Raw genomic sequence first — 19,605 nt, 5'->3', positions numbered from 1 at the left:
GGAACACTGCTAGTCACATGTCTCCAACCAAACGCTGCACTGCCAATGACAACCCCCTATGCTCCAAAAGTAAGCCAGTTCTCAACCCACCTCACTGTCCACTCATCTATTCCACACTTCCTCAGCATTGTTATAAGGATGTTGTAAGGTTGAATGATATGAAGATGTTAACAAAGATGATGGCAAATATTCAAAAGGTCATTTGTAAAGGAAAAAACTCACCAAAGTCGACGCCTTGGCTGGAAAAGCTGGGGCAATCTCCACCAAAGAACAAACTCCAAGAGATGGTGCCTTGGTGGTGGTCAGCCCTATTTAAGGGCTTAAGAGGTTTTAAGAGGTCTTAGAGCAGGTGGAGTCGAACTCCACACCTTCCGAGAGCACAGCTAAATTACTCTCACCTGTGCTCCCACAGCTGACCCAACACTTGCCCCACCTAGTTAATCAAAGGTTCAGGCTGTGATTTCCCATACACTCCAACCCTTCACAGCGTGAACCAAGTTGAGTTCTTCTTATTACAGAAACCCAACGTGACACTAATACAGTTTTCCCGTCGCCATAAACGTTGATAAAATTTGAATGATGATTTGATGGATGTTCATAATCTTCCATGGGCCAGTGCTTGATAGATTTAACTGGAGACAAGCCATCTCGAGGTGCAAGTCTACCTGCGTTTCATCAGTCCCAAACGAATTGTCCTCTGATGGTCCTATAGGCTTAGAGACATACGGAGAATAATACAAATGTTTCAAAGGTACTAGGAGGGGAAGATCCGCCCTCCAGGGCAAGATACAGGCCGTATTCTTATCTTGGGTCAATACTTCTGCTTGTACTGGATTATGTCCCGGCCTCCGATACCATACCCTCTGGCCAGATATCTGTGGCTGTATAACTATATCTGGCACCAGAGGAGGAGTCTTGATCTGCCATAGGGACATAATAGGTGTTCCTTTAGCAATAAAGACCGGAGTATTGACCACGATGTCAGTAGGCCATGTACCTATCACCGAGGGGGTGACTGAACCTCCCACCTCCAATAATCTCCCCCAAGGTGCAAGTAGGCCACACCACTTGGGTCCTACCTGCACCTTCCAGGGCCAATTTATCTTATGGATTCCCGGTTTTAAATTCTCAGGGGCAGGGAGCAGAAGATTATTTTCATTACCAACCTGTGGTTTTACCTCATTATCGGTACCTGTAATTTGGATCCTAAGAGGGGAGGCCCATATAGTTTGTAACATTTTCAGGGCACTGGGTCTGCCATCCCGAGGTCTTTCATTCAGGTCCCGCACGGTTTCATATAATTTTGTCCACCCCTGCAGGGACTGAGAGTCTGTCTTCAGGGCAGCCTTAAGGATACCATTATAGCGTTCAATAAGGCCTGCCCCTGTTGGGTTATATGGCAGGTGGAATCGCCATTCAATGTTGTTTTCTTCTGCCCAGCGCTGTATCATCGCTCCAGTAAAATGAGTCCCTTGGTCACTCTCGATAACTTGAGGTGTCCCGTATGCAGACATCAGTTTAGTAAGTGCCTTAATTGTGTATGCTTGATTTGCCTTTGGTAAAGGATAGGCTTGCAGCAGTCCACTTACAGTGTCAACGCAGGTCAGGGCATATCTCGCCCCCTCAGACTGAGGGAGGGGCCCAATGTAGTCGACCTGCCATCTCTGAAGAGGACTATATCCTCTAGCAATGTGGGATGTTGTTTCAGGCAACGGTCTCGGTCTCATCTTTGAGCAAGCATCGCAATCCTGACATGCTTGGACGATATCAGATAGTTGTACAGGCAGCCCCCATGCTTTAGCGGCTGCCCACATTATCTTCTGTCCAGCATGTCGTAGCTTCTGATGTAACCAACGGGCAATATTTTCAGATTGTGAATTCTCAATCCATCGGATTCGGGCCAGTGTGTCAGCTTCATCATTTCCTGGTGACTGCAAGGGTTGATGACCAGAGACATGGTAGACACATACTGTCCTGTGTTTGACCGTATTCCAAATGTCTACCCACATGTCTTTACCCCAAATCGGTCGGGCGTGGATAGTCCATTCCTGGGTAGCCCACTGCGTAATCCACAGAGTGAGCCCCCGGTACACAGTCCAACTATCTGTACAGATGTTCAGGACGCCGTCACCAGGTTCTTTAGTTATGACCATCCACACGGCTCGCAATTCTGCCCATTGGCTGCTCTGACCATCCCCCTCATCAAACCAGATGGTCTCAGTAGAGGGATGGTATGCTATTGCTCGCCACTTGCTCGGGTTGCCTCTGCTAGACCCATCCGTATACCAGGCATCTTCAGGAATAGGATATCTTCCTTCCTGAACGGGACTCTTCTCTGGTGGAGCAACCATCGGTTCTTTTGATGTATCACTGTGATACGTCACTGGGCCTAGGATCTTCTGTAGTTCTTCTTTAAGTGGAGATGAAGAAAGACTGCTTCTCTGTCTTAGATAGGCGACCCATCGTGCCACCGTTTGTGCTTGGGCCACCCCTGTCTTAGGAAGGTGAGTCAAACCTCTCACCCACCACTGGATTGGTAATGAAGTCTTAACTATGACCTCTGCTGTTTGTGTTATCGGCTCTACTGCTTGTAACGCCGAATAGGCAGCCAATAACTGTTTCTCAATCATGCTGTATCTTTCTTCTGCTCCGTGCCAAACCTGAGACCAGAATCCAATGGGGGTTCGAACAGAACTCTGACGTTGCCACAGGCCCCAGCCAAAACCATCTAACATGAACATCTAGTTCAGCTGGGAGGGTCGGATCAAATATACCCAATGCCTGAGCTTGTTTAACTGCCAGTTTTGCCTGTTGGAAAGCATCCTGTTCTACCTTTCCCCAATTCCATGATTGACCCTTCTTTGTAAGCTTATACAATGGCCTCAATAGCTGAGCTAAATGAGGTATAAAGGAGCGCCAATACCCCAATATACCCAAGAATTCTTGCAACTGTTTTGATGTTGTAGGGACTGGAAACGCTTGGACTTTATCTACTACCGCACTGGGTAGTACTTTGGTTTTCCCGGACCAAATTACTCCCAGGAATTTTACAGATAACCCTGGACCTTGCACCTTCTGTGGGTTTATAGCCCACCCTCTTTTCTGCAGATAAGCTGTCAACAAATCTGCTGCTTGTCTCACCGCCTCTAATGAATCGGATGTTAACAGGAGGTCATCAATATAATGATATAAATTGACATTATTTGGCTTTTCCCACTTAGCCAGATCACGTGCCACTAAATTATGACAAAAGGTGGGCGAATGCACGTACCCTTGGGGTAGGACCTGGAAAGTCCATTGCCTCCCTTCCCATGTAAATGCAAACTGATCTTGCGATTCTTCACTGATTGGAATACTGAAGAATGCATTCGCCAAATCTAAGACACAGTGATATGTTTTGATTTCCCTGCTTAGTGAGTCCATTAGGGAGGCAATATTGGGTACAGCCGCATGAACAGGTGGCGTGACCTTGTTCAATTCCCTATAGTCTACTGTCATCCTCCATGTTCCATCCGGTTTTCGCACTGGCCATATTGGGGAGTTGTATGGGCTATGTGCAGGCCTTATAATACCCACTTTTTCTAATTCCTGCACCGTTTTTGTTATTTCATCCTGCCCACCCGGGAGTCTGTACTGTTTTACATTAGTAATCCGGCGTGGCTTCGGCAAACAAATAGGCTCATGTTTTGCATGGCCTCTCAATATTGTCTGGATTGCCCGGATACTAATGCATCTCTGCCGCAACCGGAACTCTCCCACTGTTGTATGGAGAGCCAGACCCCACAGGATATCAATTCCTAATATATACTCTGGAATTGGAGCAATGGATACCTTGTACTCCCGTGGTGGAAGGCGCCCGACCCCCAATTTTACCCAGGTTTGGGTGACCGGAATGGTTTGTCCCCCAAAACCTCCAATCATCACTCTATTACCTTTGAATTTGGTTGGGTCTCCATATATTATAGATGTCTCTGCCCCGGTATCAACTAGGGCCATAACCTTCTGTACATTCTTTCAGGACCAGTATATCGTCAGTTCCACATAGGGCCTCCGGTCCCGTCTAGAGGCCCTAGGGGGACTGACATCCCTCGTCACGCCATGAACTGAGCCAGATTCAAGTCTTTTACCTGTGATACCTCTGGTATCGTAACCCGAGGCACCTGAGGTGGCTTCTTTTTCCTATTTGGAACTATAAAGTCTTCTAAATTCCATGTTGTTGTTGGTCGCCGCTCTATAAGTCTTATCCCTGGCCTTTTGGGTTTATTCTGAAATTTTTGTTCATCCTTCAGTTGCTTCCACAACTGAAGGAGAACCTGATTGGGCTGACCATCAATTTTTGAAAACTGAACGCCTGCCCGGAGCAGATCATTGAACATTTGTTTCCGGGATACTCTAACAGGTCCTGCCCGAGGGGTTCGCGGGGCCGATCTTCTGGCTCGCACTATTGGAAAAGCCTCGGCATCCTCAATCACCCTGATATTGCGCTTAGTTTGTAAACACTCAGTTTCCCCGAGGTCCGCCACCAATTGGGCAGCTTGTTGGACTGCTGCTTCTGCGGATACTAATGGATTGAGTATGGAAACCAATGTTCCATACATATGCGAGGGAGCTTGCTGTAAAATTGCACCCTCAGCAAGTTTGCTGATGACACCAAGCTGAGTGGTGCAGTCGATACGGTGGAGGGAACGGATGCCATTCAGAGGGACCTTGACAGGCTGGAAAGCTGGGCTCGGGTGAACCTAATGAGGTTCAACACGGCAAAGTGCAAGGTTTTGCACTTGGGCCGGAAGAACCCCAGGCACCTGTACAGGCTGGGAGGAGTTGTCCTTGAGAGCAGCTCGGCAGAAAAAGACCTAGGGGTCCTGATAGATGAGAAACTTAACATGAGCCAGCAGTGCGCTCTGGCAGCCCGGAAGGCAAATGGGATCCTGGGCTCCATCAGGAGAGGGGTGGTCAGCAGGGATAGGGAGGTGATCGTCCCTCTCTACTCTGCTCTTGTGAGGCCCCATCTGGAGTACTGTGTCCAGGTGTGGAGCCCTCAGTACAAAAAAGATATGGAGACTTTGGAAAGGGTCCAGAGGAGGGCCACAAAGATGATCAGGGGGCTGGAGCACCTCCCCTATGAGGACAGGCTGAGGGAGTTGGGTTTGTTCAGCCTGGAGAAGAGAAGGTTGCGGGGTGACCTCATTGCAGCCTTTCAATACCTGAAGGGAACTTACTCCCAGGAAGGGAGTAAACTCTTCGAAAGGGCTGATAATAGCAGGACTAGGGGAAATGGTTTTAAGTTGAAGGAGGGAAGATTTAGGTTGGATGTTAGGGGAAAGTTCTTTACTAGAAGAGTGGTTAGGTCCTGGAACAGGCTGCCCAGTGAGGTTGTGGATGCCCCGTCCTTGGAGGTGTTCAAGACCAGGTTGGACGGGGCCCTGGGCAACCTGATCTAGTAAAGGTGTATGTTTGGTGGCCCTGCTAGGCAGGGGGGTTGGAACTACATGATCCTTGAGGTCCCTTCCAACCCGGGTAATTCTGTGATTCTGTAATTCTGTAATTAGGTCCCTCATTCCTGCAGAAAATTTAACCATATCAGGGCTATCAAATGTGTCTTCGTAGATAGCCTCTCTCATACCTAATTCGCGTATATAATTTTGAAGGTCTTCCATAGAAGACCACATCCCTGTGTTTACTGGCATGTCAGTTTTATTTGGCCACACCATGCGGCAAGCAGCCATTAGCCAGTCTACAATTGAATGATTTTCTTCAGGGAACTGAGTCCCAGCATACAGTCTCTGCCTAAGGGCAGGATGTATTGTTATTGTGGCCAACTTAGATACTTCGGGGCCACTAACCAGTACACTTTCTGCCCCCGAATCCCATAACCGTAATAACCAAGCCGGAACACTTTCCCTTGGCCTTTGCCTAAATCGTTGCACTAGGTCCATGAGTTCAGTAGGCGTGTATGAACGGGCTGTCACATGTAAATAAGATTCGGCGGGGGGCCATTGTTCGGGGGGCACCCCTGCTGGTCGATCTTGAATTTTCTTTGTTTTTTGAGTTACTACTGGACGGACTTCTAGTGAGTCCGTCTTAGGCGGCTCCTCTAGATCAGATTTAGTGATCTTATTTTGATCCATTTCTTCAGGATCCTGATAGTCATTAAATGAAATGTATCTAATTTGAGGGTTGGAGGAAGAAAATGTCCTTTTTTTCCCTGTCAATAGATTGATCTCACCCTCCAGTTTTTCAATACGGGCCGTTAACAATTCATTTTCATGTACAATATTGTTTGATTTTATCTCTGCCTGATTTAAGGCATTTAGTAATGGCCAGGCTGCCATAGATGCAGCCATTCGCTTTTCTTTTGTAATTAAAATATCTTTTTGTAGTCCCAGAAAGTAATCAGTTAGACAATAGGCGTCCGTGTTATTTGGTACTCTTAAAGGGCCCCATTGTTCAATAATTGTCGCTAGTTGGTAATATGGGGATGCCTCAAAACCTGGAATTTGTCCAGGGAGGCATGTCCCTAAGGGGGTGGTCTTCTCCCCCTTGTACCAATTAAAGATATTCCACACAAAGGACTTTTTTTTTTTTTCCTTTTATATTTCTAGATACCAAGTCAGTGGCTCCTGGCTGGCTCGCCAAATGTATTGGTAGTAACTATACAGGTGTTAACAAGAATGGCAACTACAAGGATAATAGCAGAAGTACAGAAGGTATAAGGAAGAAAAGGGAACTCACCAGTGATGACGCTAGGAGCTGAGGCAATCTTCACCAGCAAGCGATCTCCAAGAGATGCTACCTCAGTGAGGGTCAGCACTTAAATGAGGTCTCAGAGGAGGTGGAGTCGAACTCCACCCCTCCAGGGAGCACAGCTACATAACTTTCACCTGTGCTCCCACAGCTGACCCCAACTTGCCTCAGCTGATTAATCAGTGGTTCACACTGTGATTACCAATCTCCCATACAGGGTCCCTTTGGCGATAAAGATCGGAGTATTGACCACAATGTCAGTAGGCCATGTACCTATCACCAAGGGGGTTACTGAACATCCCACCTCCAATAATCTCCCCCAAGGTGCACGTAGGCCACACCACTTGGGTCCTACCTGCACCTTTCAGGGCCAATTTATCTTATGGGTTCCCGGTTCTAAATTCTCAGGGGCAGGGAGCAGAAAGTTGTTTTCATTACCAACCTGGGGTTGCACCTGTTTGTTCGTACCCGTAATTTAGATCCTAAGAGGGGAGGCCCATATAGTATGTAGCATTTTTAGGGCACTGGGTCTGCCATCTCAAGGTCTTTCATTTATGTCACGCAGGGTTTCATATAGCCTTTCTGTCCACCCCTGCAGGGACTGGGAGTCTGTCTTCAGGGCAGCCTTAAGGATACCAGTGTAACATTCAATAAGGCCTGCCCCTGTTGGGTTATATGGTAGGTGGAATTGCCATTCAATGTTGTTTTCTTCTGCCAAGCGCTGTATTGTTGAACCAGTAAAATGAGTCCCTTGGTCACTCTCTATAACTTGAAGTGTCCCATAGGCAGAAATTAATTTAGTAAGTGCCTTGATGGTATATGCCTGATTTGCTTTTGGCAATGGATAGGCTTGCAGCAGCCCACTTATGGTATCAACGCAGGTCAGGGCATATCTCACCCCCTCAGACCAAGGGAGGGGCCCAATGTAATCAACCTGCCGTCTTTGAAGAGGACTGTATTCTCTAGCAATGTGGGATGTTGTTTCAGGCAACGGTCTCGGTCACATCTTTGAGCAAGCATCGCAACGCTGACATGCTTGAACGATATCAGATAGTTGTACAGGCAGCCCCCATGCTTTAGCGGCTGCCCACATTATATTTGTCCAGCATGCCATAGTTTCTGATGTAACCAATAGGCAATATTTTCAGATTGTGAGTTCTCAATCCATTGAATTCGGGCCAGTGTGTCAGCCTCATCATTTCCTGGTGATCGCAGGGGTTGATGACCAGAGACATGATAGACACGTACTGTCCTGTGTTTGACTACATTCCATATGTCTAACCACATGTCTTTACCCCCGATTGGTCAGGCATGGAAAGTCCATTCCGGGGTAGCCCACTGCGTAATACACAAAGTGAGCCCCCGATACACAACCCAACTATCTGTACAAATATTCGGAATACTATCACCAGGTTCCTTTGTTATAACTATCCACACAGATCAAAATCCTGCCCATTGGCTTCTCTGACCATCCCCCTCATCAAACCAGATTGTCTCAATAGAGGGATGGTATGCTATCGCTCGCCACTTGCTCAGTTTGCCTTTGCTGGATCCATCCGTGTACCAGGCATCTTCAGGAATAGGATACCTTCCTTCCTGAACAGGACTCTTTTGCGGTGGAGTGGCCATCGGTTCTTTTGGTGCATCACTGTGATATGTCACTGGGCCTAGGAGTTTCTGTAGTTCTTCTTTAAGTGGAGATGAAGACAGACTACTTCGCTGGCTCAGATAGACGACCCATCATGCTAACATTTGTGCTTCGGCCACCCCTGTCTTAGGAAGGTGGGTCAAATCCCTCACCCACCCCTGGATAGGTAACGTAGTTTTAACTATGACTTCTGCTGTTTGGGTTATCGGCTCTAATGCTTGAACTCTGGCGTTGCCACAGGCCCCAGCCAAAACCATCTTTGTTGTAGAACAGCGGGAGAAAAGCAAACAACCACACCTGTCATTGACATATGATCAGCTAATCTCGTTTATTCCTTGGCTGCGTGTACATTTATAATACGGATAATTAGCTCATACATATTGCAAAAGCGGAGCTCATCATTGGTTCCCAATTACATACCATCCCCAAGTATCTTTGCAGCTTGTTGTTATCATCCTGAAAGTTACTCCCTTGCTGAGTTCACAAAACCATGGCTAGTTTCTCACCATCACAGGGCATCCTGCTGTTCTTGCTGTCCTTGCAGGTGGTATGGCTGCTTGTTTAGCTGCACTGTGTTTACAACCCTTCTCAGCTAACAAGCTGTAAATAACACTCTCTACACATCTTGAGTGACATGAACATCTAATTCAGCAGGGAGAATACGATTAAATAAACCCAATGCCTGAGCTTGTTTAACTGCCATTTTTGCCTGCTGGAAAGCGTCCTGTTCCACCTTCCCCCAGTCCCATGATTGACCCTTCTTAGTGAGTTTATACAATGGTCCCAGTAGCTGCGCTAAATGAGGTATAAAGGAGCGCCAATACCCCAATAGACCCAAGAATTCTTGCAGCTGCTTTGATGTCGTAGGGACTGGAAACGCCTGGACCTTATCTACCACCGCAACGGGTAGTACTTAGTTTTCTCCAGACCAAACTACTCCCAGGAATTTCGCAGATAACCCTGGACCTTGCACCTTCCGTGGGTTTATAGCCCACCCTCTTTTCTGCAAAGAAGCTGTCAACAAATCTGCTGCTTGTCCCACTGCCACTAACGAGTCAGATGTTAACAAGAGATCGTCAATATAATGATATAAATTGACATTATCTGGCTTTTCCCAATAAGCCAGGTCACGCGCCACTAAATTATGACAATAGGTGGAAGAATGCACATACCCTTGCGGTAGGACCTGAAAAGTTCACTGCCTGCCTTCCCATGTGTCATGGTTTAATAAATTTGTAACTTTGCTATCGGTATTCAACATCATAACGTCATATAAAGCATGAATAATTTTACTGAATCTGCAACTTACAGAAGAAGACTACATCTCCCAGAGAACAACACGATAGGTCACAGGACCTGGACTCTATATTAACTCGGTCGCAGACTAGACTGACCTCTTTCGAGTTCTGGCGTTCAGGGGAGTGTGTGGAAGCCTTTGCCGTTTCACCTAGATTTCACAGTAGGCCTCTCGGTTACGGGACTGATTCTCTCTCCTATTTTGCTTGATTTGTGTCACGGGTTACTTAGATTTACCTATGCCCGTGACAGGGGAAGCCACCCCGTGGGCCCCCCCCGGGGCCCGGAAAAGAGGGGGAAAAAGGGAGTGGGATAAAACAGCGACAACCTAAGGAGGAAAAACTTATTTTACTAAATATGATACCAAAATACAAGATAACACAATATAATATAATTGAGGCTAACAAATCGAACGAAACAGAGAGAGAGAGAGTCCCCGAAATCCGAGAGGCCTACTGTGAACTCTAGGCGACACGGCTGGAATGCTTCCCACTCTCCGAGAAGTTCGAGAGAAGAAGGAGGGCACTCCAGCCTGGGAACGAGATTATACAGCGTCCTGGTCCCGTGACTTATCATTAACCCTGTTGTTCTCTGGGATATGTAGTCTTCTTCTGTGGACTGCACATTCAATAGAAGTATCCATACTTTACATGATGTTATGATGTGGAATACTGATAGCAAAATTACAAAATTACAAAACCATGACAATTTGTTAGCTCAGTTTTCAATTATATTGTATTATATTGTGTTATCCTGTATTTCAGTATAGTATTTAGTAAATAAGTGTGCCTCTTTAGATCGCTGCCGCTGTTTTCTTTTCCTAATTAACTTTTCTTTTCAGCCTAGCGGCCCCCCCGTCATGTACACAGATAGATTTTCATTTAAACCTTGACAGATTTTGGTGGAGAATGTGGGCAATTTGAGCTGCTGTTTTTCTGTGTTTTCTTCTGTTGCTCTTGTAGCTTTTAATAGAGCTACAAGTTTTTTTTCCTGTTAAGGAGCTATCTTCAGTTTGCGTTTCTGCACCTGCGAGCTTGACCTTGAAAGTCCAGGCGGACTGCCAATACCCTTTTTTTTACTTTTTATTCCCTCTCTATTGAAGAAAAAAAAAAAAGTTTTCTCTAGTAAAATTGTTTTATATGGGACTGCTTGTCATTAGTTCCTGTTTTGAGATGCTCCAAACATACTGGACCTTGGGAGCTATAGATTTATATAATCGATTGAAGACATGGTTAGCAATGCTTACTTATGCATTCTTTATGCAGTTTTTGAATGATCAGTGGACCACACTCTCAATCTCCCTGAACTTACTGTCAGTTATTGTAATAATTTCACTCAGTATCTGGATTTATAACATCCAGAGGAAGTCTTCCCCAGAACCAGAGAATTCTGAGTGGCAGGAAAGGTGGAGAGGTTTTGGAGAGATTCTCAAAAGACAGACATCTTCAGTGTCATGGAGCTTTACTCCTGAACACTTGAAGAATCCCAAGAGTTTGACCGCATATTTGAGACAGGAATGTTGTGGCTCAGGCAGATCTCAGGAGGCACAAATGATTTGGGGCCTAGCTAATGCTTATCAGGCCTTATTCAATACCATTCCTGAGAGAGAAGATTTTGAGGTTGAGAGAGTATCAGGGCTGAGAATGAGAGTCTACTTGATGAGAAAGAAACCCTGCAATCCAAACTTGATGCCCTCCGGTCCGAGCATGACACTCTCCAGTCCAAGTACGACGCCCTCCAGTCTGAGCGCGACACCCTTCAGCCCAAGCACAACACCTTCCAATCCGAGTGCGACACCTTCCAGTCCAAGTACGATACCGTCCAGTTTAAGTCCGAGCACAACACACTCCAGTCAGAGCACAATGCCCTCAGGTCCGAGCACGATACTCTCCAGTCCAAGTATGACGCCCTCCAGTCTGAGCGCGACGCCCTCCGGACCGAGCTCAACACTCTCCAGTAAGAGCACAACACTCTCGAGACTGAGAACAACGCCCTCCAGTCTAAGAATAACGTCCTCCAGTTCGAGGGCAACACCCTCCGATCCAAGCGTGACACCCTCCAGTGGAAGTACGACAGCCTCCAGACTGAGTTCCGCGCCGTCCAGTTCGATCAGAACACTCTCTGATCTGAGCTATGTGCCCTCTGGGGTGAACTGAATGTATTCCAATTTGACCAACCACCAGGGGCACCAGATACAATGTTGGTTGCCCCTGTAAGAGGATAAAAAACAAAACGAGTTTCAACTCATTTAGAGAAAACGCAGAGGGAATCAGAAGAGCAGGGGGAGTCAGAAGAGCAGGGGGAATCAGAAGGGAGGAAAAAAAGAGAGGGTGAACTGGAGGAAATAGAAGAAGAAGAAGAGGAGGAGCCAAAACCTAGTTTTTCCTTACAAGAATTTCTTGGCTCCAAAACTCTAAATGGGGTGGCCACTTCAACACAGTTGCCACCATCAACACCTGGGACTCTTGATAAAGAAAAAGGCGAGCAAAGTATTACAACCATTATTGATCTATCTTTAAAACTGAGTGAAATTCGGGATCTAAGAAAGGATTTCACACGTCAACCAAGAGAACATATGGTCACTTGGTTACTTCGATGTTGGGACAATGGGGCCAGCAGTATGTGGCTCGATGGCAATGAAGCTCGCCAACTGGGTGGCATTTCCAAAGACTCACGTGTGGACAGAGGTATAGGCACATGCCAAGATCAGTCCTACACTCTGGAAGCAGATGTTGATAGCGGTAAAAGATAGATTCCCCTTTCAGCAGGACTTAGAGCCTGAGAAAAAGAAACGGACTGATATAGAGAAAGGTATCCAATTTTTCGAGAGAAAGTGCTCTGGTGGAAATGCTATACAGCTCCCACTTCATCCGTAATGACCCACACCAATTACATGAACCTGAGACAGTCTGTGTTCCACAACAAATGCGGCGTGACTTTACAAAGGCTGCTCCAGAAAAGCATGCCAGTGCACTTGCATTAGTATATGGCAAAGGGGCAAGGAAATCCCTTGTGAAAGAACTAATTGGTATACTTCAGGAACTTGAATTATTTATAAGCGCTACAAAAGTTAATCTGTATACATCAGCCATTGTCAGAATAGTGGAAACGTTAGACAAAATGGAGGGTGATATTATTGATAAATTGACTAACGTGCCTGAGGTAGATGAATCCATGGTGGTACCAGATGATGGAGACCAGAATTCCTACGATCGCGTATTGAGGAAGCTAAACAACGTGAGTTCCTCCCAGCCCATATCATCGAAAATCTCAACCATAAAGAAGAGACGTCCTCGTATTCAGGCAAATGACAACAATAAGACTACATGTCTTGCCTTCTTGTATTTCTTTTGTATTCATTGGGAGGATATGGAGAAGTGGTGTAATTCATCCACTTCTGCACTTCAGGCACGATCGAAAGAATTACAATGCAAAACAACCACCAAGGTGAACTCTTCCAAAAGGGGGAAGGTTCCAGTTGCTGCAAGTCATCGAGGTAACAAATAGAGGGGCCATGCCCCCAGCCAGGTAGGGGAAAGGGACAATAGAGTATACTGGACTGTGTGGATTAGGTGGCCTGGCACATCTCAACCACAGAAATATAAAGCCTTGGTGGACACTGGTGCACAATGCACCCTAATGCCCTCAAGTTACCAAGGGACACAACCAATATATATCCATGGGGTGACTGGGGGTTCCCAAGAATTGACTATGTTGGAGGCTGAAATAAGCCTCACTGGTAAAAACTGGCAAAAACACCCTATTGTGACTGGTCCAGAGGCTCCATGTATTTTGGGTATTGATTACCTTAGGATGGGATATTTTAAGGATCCCAAGGGGTATCGATGGGCCTTTGGGATAGCTGCTGTTAACACAAACGGTGTTAAGCAGCTGTCAGCTTTACCTGGTCTGTCAGATGATCCTTCTGCTGTGGGGTTGCTCCAGGTAAAAGACCAAGAGGTACCAATTGCCACCAAAGTGGTTCACAGACGGCAGTACCGCACCAATAGGGACTCATGGCTCCCCATTCACAAGCTAATTCGCCAATTAGAGAATCAGGGAAGGATTAGCAAAACTCACTCGCCTTTTAACAGCCCCATATGGCCAGTGCATAAAGCCAGTGGAGAATGGAGGCTGATGGTAGATTACCGTGGCCTGAATGAAGTCACACCTCCATTGAGTACTGCTGTACCAGACATGCTAGAACTCCAGTATGAATTGGAGTCAAAAGAAGCTAGGTGGTATGCCACCATTGACATTGCTAATGCCTTCTTTTCCATCCCATTGGCTGCAAAATGTAGGCCACAGTTTGCTTTTACCTGGAGAGGTCTTCAGTATACCTGGAACCGTTACCTAAAGTGTGGAAGCACAGCCCAACAATTTGCCATGGGTTGATCCAAGCTGTCATGGAACAGGGTAATGCTCCCAGACACTTGAAGGATATTGATGATATTGTAGTGTGGGGCCATACAGCAGCAGAGGTTTCCAAGAAAGGGAAACAGATGATCCAAATTCTTTTGCAAGCTGGTTTTGCCATTAAGCGCAGCAAGGTGAAGGGGCCTGCCTAGGAAATCCAGTTCTTAGGTATAAAATGGAAAGATGGGCGTCGACACATCCCAGCAGATGTTATTGACAAAATCACTGCTATGTCTCTGCCCACCAACAAGACAGAGACCCAGTCTTTTCTGGGAGTAGTGGGCTTTTGGAGAATGCATGTCCCAAACTACAGCCACATAGTGTGCCCCCTCTATCAGGTAACACGGAAGAAGAATAATTTCTCATGGGGTCCTGAGCAGCAGCAGGCTTTTGAGCAGATAAAACAAGAAATAGCCCGTGCCGTGGCCTTGGGGCCGGTACGGACGGGACAGGATGTGAAGAACATCCTCTACACTGCTGCTGGAGAGAAAGGTCCCACCTGGAGTTTGTGGCAAAGAGCCTCAGGAGAGACCCGAGGCTGACCCCTGGGATTTTGGACTCGAGCATATAAAGGGTCTGAGGAACGCTACACTCCAACTGAGAAGGAGATCTTAGCCGTGTATGAGGGGGTTCGGGCTGCTTCTGAAGTAGTTGGGACAGAGGTTCAGCTTCTTCTAGCACCTCGCTTGCCAGTAATAAACTGGATGTTTAAAGGACAGGTTCCTTCCACCCATCATGCTACTGATGCCACTTGAAGTAAGTGGATTTCATTAATTACACAAAGAGCTCGAATGGGAAAACTCAGCCGTCCTAGAATTCTAGAAGTGATCATGGACTGGCCTGAGCGTAAAAAATTTGAAACACCACCTACAGAAGAGGTATCACGTGCTAAAGAGGCACCACCATACAATGAGCTACCAGAAAACGAAAAGAAATTTGCCCTATTCACAGACGGATCATGTCGTATTGTAGGGAAGCATCGCAGATGGAAAGCTGCTGTATGGAGCCCCACACGACAAGTTGCAGAGGCCACTGAAGGTAAAGGAGAATCAAGTCAATTTGCAGAGGTAAAGGCTGTTCAGCTGGCTTCAGATGTAGCTGAATGGGAGAGGTAGTCAATGCTTCATCTTTATACTGATTCATGGATGGTGGCAAATGCCTTATGGGGGTGGTTGCAGCAGTGGGAATATAACAGCTGGCAACGAAGGGGGAAACCTGTTTGGGCTGCTGAACTGTGGAAAGACATTGCTGCCCGAATAAGGAACATTGTTGTAAAGGTGCGCCATGTAGATGCTCATGTGCCTAAAAGTAAGGCTACTGAAGAACATAAAAATAACCATCAGGTTGATCGAGCTGCCAAACTTGAGGTGGCTCAAATAGACTTGGACTGGCAGAACAATGGTGAATTATTCCTAGCTCGGTGGGCCCACGAGACTTCAGGTCATCAAGGAAGGGATGCAACATATAAGTGGGCCAGAGACCGAGGGGTGGACTTAACTATGGACGCTATTGCTCAGGTTATTCATGACTGTGAAACATGCGCCACAATTAAACAAGCCAAGAGGATGAAACCTTTTTGGGGGGAAGGGCAATGGCAAAAGTATAAATATGGAGAGGCATGGCAGGTTGATTATATCACCTTGCCACAATCTCGCAATGGTAAGCGTTATGTACTCACCATGGTGGAGGCAACCACTGGGTGGCTCGAAACATACGCAGTACCCCATGCTACCGCCCGAAACACCATATTAGGGCTGGAGAAGCAAATCCTGTGGCGGCCTGGCACTCCGGAAAGAATTGAATCAGATAATGGGACTCATTTCTAAAATTCTCTTGTAACCACTTGGGCCAAAAATCATGGCATTGAGTGGATTCACCATATTCCCTATCATGCACCAGCTTCTGGTAAGATTGAATGATTCAATGGGTTGTTGAAAACTATGTTGAAAGCAATGGGTGGCGGAACGTATAAAAATCGGGAGAACCATTTAGCAGAAGCCACCTGGTTGGTCAACACTCGAGGATCTAGTAATCGTAGTGGTCCTAACCAATCCAGCTCCCTACGTACCGTGGAGGGAGATAGGGTTCCTGTAGTACACATAAAGAGCGTGTTGGGAAAAACAGTTTGGGTCCTTCCAGCATCTGGAAAGGGCAAACCTCTCCGGGGTACTGTTTTTGCTCAGGGACCTGGGTGCACGTGGTGGGTGATGGACAAAAATGGGAATGTCCAATGTGTACCACAAGGGAATTTGATGTTGGGGGAGTGCAGCCAATGATTTTCCTGTAGATATATAGGTAGAGTCTCAGACAATATTTCAATTAGGTGCAAGATAGTTCAATTAGGTACAGGACTTAAGATAGAGTGGATTAATGTTAAGGAAACACTTCTTCCTATATACCTTAATTGGGCATTTTTGTAAGCAAGTTTTTCCATCTGGACTCTATATCGTGCACTGGCCATGCATGTGTAGAACACACATGGAAAGAAGTATAAGTCAAAGGGAAAACTGCTGTGGTGGCTGGGAAAGGATGAGTGCACCTTGATGTGGGGGACGCCCTACTAGCACTGCCTTTCTCCTCCACCGCTGACGTGTTTTCCTTTTTCTGGCAGTTTTGCCATTTTCTCAAAATTAATAAATAGTAGGTTAGCTTATAGAGTTTTGTTCTCAACTTAGGGATTTGTATGGAATAAATATAAATTGTTGAGAAAAATAAGGTTGCTGATTATTCACAATTATACATATGAGTGTGTATGTATGTATAAACATAATGTAATGATGTAGAATAAGGGGTGGAATGTCATGGTTTAATAATTTTGTAATTTTTGCTATCAGTATTCCACATCATAACATCATATAAAGCATGAATAATTTTACTGAATCTGCAACTTACAGAAGAAGACTACATCTCCCAGGGAACAACACGATAGGTCACGGGACCTGGACTCTATATTAACTCTGTCGCAGAACAGACTGACGTCTTTCGAGTTCTGGCGTTCAGGGGAGTGTGTGGGAGCCTTCACCGTTTTGCCTAGAGTTTTACAGTAGGTCTCTCAGTTTTGGGACTCATTCTCTCTCCTATTTTGCTTGATTCGTTAGCTTAATTTCAATTATATTATATTGTGTTATCCTGTATTTCGATATAGTATTTAGTAAATAAGTGTGCCTCCTTAGATTGTTGCTGCTGTTGTTCTTTTCGGCCTAGTGCCCCCCCCCCCCCCCCATCACAGACACAGGTAGATTTTCATTTAAACCATGACAGAGATTTACGGCAGGAATGAGGGACTTAATTCTACAACAAGCCACCCCACCCACTAGTAGCGGCAGAAGCAGCAGTTCAGCAGGCGGCCCAGTTAGTTCCTGATTTGGGAGAAACAGAATGCCTGCGAGCAAAGCATAATGTACGGGTGGTAGAGGAGGCTGAGGTATTGCTGGTTATTAAAACTAGAAGGTCGGCCCCATGAATCCGTCGGTCAGGACCAAGAAGAGTATCTAGGAAACAAATGTTTAACAATCTTCTACGGTCAGGTGTTCGGTTTGCAAAAATTGATGGCCAGCCCAACCATATTATCCTTCAGCTGTTTCCACAGCTGTTTCCACAGCTGAAGGATGAACAAAAATTCCAAAATTACCCCAGAAAACCGGGGGTAAGAATTACAAATGGTGGCTGACGATAGCTTGGAATTTGGAGGATTTTGTTGTCCCTAATAGGAAGAAAAAGCTGCCTCAAGTAACCTGAACCACAATGCCTGAAACATCTCAGATAAAAGATGTGAGTCTGGCTGAATTCATGGTGTGACAAGGGACACCAGTCCCCCTAGGGCCTCCAGATGGGACCGGAGGCCCTATGTAGAATTAACCATATATTGGTCCCGTAAGAGTATCCAGAAGGTTATGGCCCTAGTTGATACTGGGGCAGAGACATCTATAATATACGGAAATCTGATGAAATTTAGAGGTGAAAGAGTGATGATTGCAGGTTTTGGGGGACAGACCATTCCGGTCACTCAAACCTAGTTAAAAGTGGGGGTTGGGCATCTCCCATCACGGGTATATATGGTATCCACTGACCCAGTTCAAGAATATATATTGGGGATAGATATCTTGTGGGGTCTTGTTGTAGAACGGCGGGAGAAAAGCAAACGACCACACCTGTCATTGACATACGATCAGCTAATCTCGTTTATTCCTTGGCTGTGTGTACATTTATAATACGGATAATTAGCTCATACATATTGCAGAAGCGGAGCTCATCATTGGTTCCCAATTACATACCATCCCCAAGTATCTTTGCAACTTGTTGTTATCATCCTGAAAGTTACTCCCTTGCTGAGTTCACAAAACCATGGCTAGTTTCTCACCATCCCAGGGCATCCTGTTGTTCTTGCTGTCCTTGCAGGTGGTATGGCTACTTCTTTAGCTGCACTGTGTTTACGACCTTTCTCAGCTAACCAGCTGTAAATAACACTCTCTACAGGTCTGGCTCTCCATACAACTGTGGGAGAGTTCAGGCTCCTACAAAGATGTATTAGTATCCGGGCGATGCAGACAATATTGAGAGGTCATGCAAAACATGAGCCTATTTTTCTGCCAAAGCCATGCTGGATTACTAATGTAAAACAATACAGACTCCTGGGTGGGCAGGACGAAATAACAAAAACACTGCAGGAATTAAAAAGAGTGGGCTTTGTAAGGCCTGCACAAAACCCGTATAATTCCCCAGTTTGGCCAGTGCGAAAACTGGATGGAACATGGAGAATGATAGTAGATTATAGAGAACTGAATAAGGTCACACCGCCTATTCATGCGGTCGTACCCAATATTGCCTCCCTAATGGACACACTAATTAGAGAAAGTAAAACATACCATAGTATCCTAGATTTAGCAAATGCATTCTTCAGTATTCCAGTCAGAGAAGCATTGCAAGACCAGTTTGCATTTACATGGTGTCACGGTTTAAATGAAAATCTATCTGCATTTGTGACGGGGGGGCCGCTAGGCCGGAAAGAAAAGTTAATTAGGAAAAGAAAACAGCGGCAGCGATCTAACGAGGCGCACTTTTTTTACTAAATACTATATTGAAATACAGGATAACACAATATAATGCAATATAATTGAAATTAAGCTAACGAATAAAGCAAAATAGGAGAGAGAAAGGAGTCCTGAAACCGAGAGGCCTACTGTACAATCTAGGCAACACGGTGAAGGCTCCCATGCACTGCTCTCCTGAATGCCAGAACTCGAATGACATCAGTCCAGCCTGCAAGTAAGATAATATAGTGTCTAGATCACGTGACCCATCTCTGACCGTGATGTTCTCTGGGATATGTAGCCTTCTTCTGTAAGTTGCAGTTTCAGTAAAATTATTCGTGCTTTATATGATGTTATGATGTGGAATACTGATAGCAAAATAACAAAATTATTAAACCATGACATTCCACCCCTTATTCTACATCATTACATTATGTTTATACATACATACACACTCATATGTATAATTGT

The 19,605-nt window shown here is 45.7% G+C and overlaps 2 protein-coding genes across 8 annotated transcripts in view; both read right to left on the bottom strand.

Annotated features, from left to right (window-relative positions):
• Window positions 1-19,605, bottom strand: part of LOC146751606 (ubiquitin-conjugating enzyme E2 R2) — a 136,622-nt gene that overhangs the window by 13,220 nt on the left and 103,797 nt on the right. The window lies entirely within an intron of this gene.
• On the bottom strand, window positions 4,192-7,020 carry LOC146751608 (uncharacterized). The gene has a single exon (XM_085533910.1). The coding sequence runs from the start codon at window positions 6,342-6,344 to the stop codon at window positions 4,854-4,856; it is 1,491 nt and encodes a 496-aa protein (XP_085390036.1). The 5' UTR covers window positions 6,345-7,020; the 3' UTR covers window positions 4,192-4,853.

Source organism: Coturnix japonica, unplaced genomic scaffold (assembly GCF_054131305.1).
Source record: "Coturnix japonica strain WE unplaced genomic scaffold, WE-NBRP24 Scf071, whole genome shotgun sequence".
In the NCBI taxonomy this organism is placed as follows: Eukaryota; Metazoa; Chordata; class Aves; order Galliformes; family Phasianidae; genus Coturnix; species Coturnix japonica.
This window is presented reverse-complemented; position numbering and strand designations above follow the sequence as displayed.